Source organism: Elephantulus edwardii, unplaced genomic scaffold (genome assembly GCF_000299155.1).
Source record: "Elephantulus edwardii isolate Elephantulus edwardi_28Jun2011 unplaced genomic scaffold, EleEdw1.0 scaffold00296, whole genome shotgun sequence".
Classification (NCBI taxonomy): Eukaryota; Metazoa; Chordata; class Mammalia; order Macroscelidea; family Macroscelididae; genus Elephantulus; species Elephantulus edwardii.
The window spans coordinates 2013840-2017943 of NW_006400046.1; the positions used below are offsets into that span (position 1 = coordinate 2013840).

Sequence of the window (4104 nt, forward strand, 5' to 3'; positions counted from 1 at the left end):
GAGGCCGAGGCGCCCGACGGCGGGGAGCGCAGGCGCAGGCACCGGCACGCGCCCCCGGCCGCCTACGAGGGGGACGCGCGGAGGGAGGACAAGGAGCGCCGCCACCGGCGGAGGAAGTAAGTGGGGACGAACCGGGCGGTGCTTCCAGCCAGAGCAGTGCCTGCTGTGGATCCCATTAAGAGAAGCCCATTGCACAGATGGAGAAACTGTGGTGTTGCGATTTGCCCAAGGTCACACATCTGATAAGTCGTGCCCTTGTGTTTCACGCGAATCCCTGGTGGCAGAGTGGTAAAGTGTTTAGAGAGTAAGCAAAAGGCTTTGAGTTCAAACCTGCCTATGCAAGGAGCGTGGCAGTTGGCTTTGATAAAAAATGTACAGCCTTGGAGCTCTGGTGGCTTAGTGGCAAGAAACTGTGCTGCAATCCTGAAGGTGTGTGATTCGTATCCACCAGATGCTCTGCTGGAGAAGGAGAGGCAGTCTCCTCCTGTGCCAGTAGGATCCGATTCGACAGCACACAACAACCACAACAAAATAATAAATTTTTTTAAGTCTTAAAAAAAATTATAGCATTGTAGACCCTAAGGGGCATCACTCCTCTGCTTATAGGGTCAAAGGAATTGTGTTCCCCAAGGAAGCTTTAAAAGAAACCTCACCTCGCCTAGGTCCAAGGTCCAGCTCTGCTCTGTGCTGCCTCAGTGACCTGGGGCGGGTGGCTGGGCATCCCTGGACCTCAGCTTCTCTCACTAGTAAAATGATCTCGTCTGATTGGATCATGAGCAGGGATCGGATGAGGTCGTCCATACAGACCACGGGATCTTGGAGCATAAAACCCACTCTAGCAAGTAGCTGTGGGCTCACAGCAAGCCGGCCCTAATTGGTAAATTGAGGCTGTTATTATGCAGCCAACCATTTTTTTTAATGTAATACTGTGCCCACAAGATCATAGGAGGCATAGAAAACTCAGGAGACATTTTCCAAGTCAACGCTTTTACCTAGTCAGAGCCTAGTGCTCTTTTTTTCCTGCCAATATATCATAATAAACCACATATCTTAACACTCCCCAGAAGATCCTATTGTGATATGTTCAGATAGATCCTGTTCTTCTAGGAATTCATGTCCTAATACCTTCCTATTCTTCTTTTGTATAAAACTGACCCAATTCTGAACCCCAGCGGCCCTATAGGACAGAGAAGATCTGTCCTGTGGGAGTCCCAAGATTCATGTAATCATTTCAGAAGCAGACTACAACATCTTTCTCCCTCACAGCGGTTGGTAGATTCAGACCGCCAACCTTCTGGTTAGCAACAGAGTATTTTTACCACCATGCCACCAGGGTTTTCCTAATAAGACCTGTGTGGTTCTGTTGTATGTTATACGCACTGAGCCAGCATCTCTCAGAATTGACTGCATGCCTGGTTCCCTGGGGATTGTTAAAACACAGATACTGAACCAATGGGTTTTGGGGGACTGGGTGTGTGTGTGTGTGTGTGTGTGTGTGTGTGTGTGTGTGTCTGGAATCCCATATCTGTAACACATGCCCAGATGTGGAGGCTTCTGGTCTGTGGACCACATTTTGAGAAGGGAGATACTAGAAGACAGGGATGCGGTCTTATTGCAGGCGCTTGTGTGCATAGCTGTCAGGAAATAAGGCAGATAAATGATCAGCTCGGTTGTGCGGACAGCTTAAGTGGCACTTGGTGTGGTCGTTGGTGTTGAGAGATTTCAAACCATGACTGACGTCTCGTGGGGATGTTTGACGTGAAGCTCGTGTTCCTTCAAGTTGCAAGCGCGCGCGCGCGTGTGTGTGTGTGTGTGTGTGTGTGTGTGTGTGTCTAACGTACACACCATACTCACTGGGAGCTGTGTTGACGTAGTCGGTGGGGAGTTAAGCTGCTAGCGCAAAGGCTTCCGCCTCTGGCTGGTTGAGTCTCTCATCTGCTCTGCAGGAGAAAGATGGCCAGTCTCTTCCAGCGTGATTCATCGTCTCAGAAAACCCCCTGAAGGGTCAATTCTGACTCATTGGCAACAAGTTGGGGGTTTTAAGATAGATGGAGTCACCAGAAACACTCTATTTCTAAGTAAACTGGGTACGTTATGCTGAAAGTAAAGGTGGGGGTGATCTGAAGCAGGTGTTTCACTGAGCATTTGAAATGTGTGGAGGGTAAAGGATGGGTCCTTCCACCCTGTGTCGGGCTGCCCATATCTGGTGGAGTCTTCTGGATACCTGTAGCCTGTCTTCTAAAAGCCCACCAGGTCCCCCACCTTGTGCCATAAAAGGGCCAAACCCATTGCTGTCAAGTCGATTTTTACTTACAGCAGCCCTGCAGGGCAGCGTACAACCCTGGTAACAATATAGTGCATTACATATTGAAGTACTAACAAACAGGTCAGCAGTTCGAATCCTCCAGCTGCTCCTCAGGAGAACGATGTGCCATCTCCTTCACTAAGGTTTACGGCCTCCAGAGCCCAGTGGGGGACGACCAGGAATAAACGCAACAGCAGTGGGGTTGGTGATGGTTGGTTGTAGGACAGAGTACAGCTACCGCCTAGGGTTTTGGGAGTTTTCTTGGTTTTTGTTTGTTTGTTTTTCCCCATAGACTTTTCAAGACTGTAATCATTACAGAAGCATGCTGCTGTCACATCTTTCTCTGGTGGAGCAGCTAGAGGATTTGAACCACTGACCTTCTGCTTAGAAGCCAAGTGCTTACCCGCTGTGCCAACCGAACTCCTTTCAGTGTGTCACTGAGTCTCCACAACCTGTCCCTGAAAGCCGTTGTTCTGGATTGTTCTGGCTCTAGGCTTTCCCCTTGGTCTTTATTCACTCGTTCAGTTAGTGTTGACTCAGTGCTTACTGGAGTCCCTGGGTTAGCCAGTTAGCTTACTCCACTGTTACCTGTGAGGCTGGAGAGCGAGAAGCCCATTAAAGCACAGCATAGTCATCTAACGAGGCTGGAGACGTGGAAGTCCACGATGCCTCAGAAGAAAGTCTCGGCAGCCCCCTTCCAATAGCGTTCCCTCCCGTGGAACACAGTTCTGCTGGGACACACTAGGACAGCCCGGAGTTAGAACTGAAGCACAGCACCTACAGTATTCTAAGGCATGTTAGGGATTTGACATTGTGGAGAAGTTGTCAGGAGCACTCTGAAAATACCATCAGGATGCTGTCACCAGTCTCGGGCCTCTGGGCGGGCTTTGGAGAGAAGTAACCCACGTTCCAGGCAGAGAATGACACGCAGGAGGCCTAGACAGCACAGTTTGTAAGACACAGAGAGTGAGGGGAGATGGGCAGACTGAGAGATTGAAGGGACAATCCTGGGTCAGTGGGGTCTCAGGTCCCCTTAAGGCAAAGCGAGGCTGCTGAAGGGAGGTTAGGTAAACTGTAAGCACCAGTGAATTGTATAATAATAATAATAATATTGGGCATAGTATTACTATTGTTAATCCTAAGATTAACATGACTGTTGCTCTTGTTAACTTACTATGATTACGGAAGAGAGAGAGTGATTGTCATTGACAATTGTCAGAAATTGTTTCTGAAAGGGGTTGATAGATATTGGAGGGCACACATCAGCACAGCGTGGTGGTGAAGGCAAGGACGGACGCAGTCACAGTCCTGTTCTATCTCTCATGTCACCGCCGGAGGCCTCAGTTTCCTCATCTGTAAAATGGAGAGAAAACTAGCTCCCCGTCCTAGAGTGGGTGTAAGGTTTAAGTGAATTAGAACACTTCAGGTTATTGTACATGGCGTGCAGTAAGTGTTCAGGGTTAGCTACTGTTAGTGTGAATATCATTACTATTATTATTGTTGTTGTTCTTATGTGCCGTCGAGTCGTTTGCGACTCATAGCAACCGTATGTACAACAGCCCTAAACTCCGCTCTATCCTGTGCCAATCTCACTGCCTCTGACACACCCATCCCGATTACCCCAGTCACTGAATCAATCCACCTCATAGAGGGCCTTCCCCTCCTGCACCGGCCCTCCACCTTCCCCAGCATAATGTCCTTCTCTAAGGACCGGTCCCTCCTTGCAACATGTCCAAAGTATGTCAGGCGAAGCCCCAGAATCCTTGCCTCCAAGGAGCAGCCTGGTTTAACCCTCTCTA

The 4104-nt window shown here is 49.2% G+C and overlaps 1 protein-coding gene across 1 annotated transcript in view; it reads left to right on the forward strand.

The window, feature by feature from the left end:
* CACNA1A (calcium channel, voltage-dependent, P/Q type, alpha 1A subunit) overlaps positions 1 to 4104 on the forward strand; it is a gene marked incomplete at its 5' end in the record, with an annotated part of 317117 nt that overhangs the window by 206991 nt on the left and 106022 nt on the right. The window contains one exon of the mRNA XM_006900825.1: positions 4 to 116. Within this exon, the coding sequence (XP_006900887.1) occupies positions 4 to 116 (113 nt within the window). The remainder of the gene's footprint in view (positions 1 to 3; positions 117 to 4104) is intronic.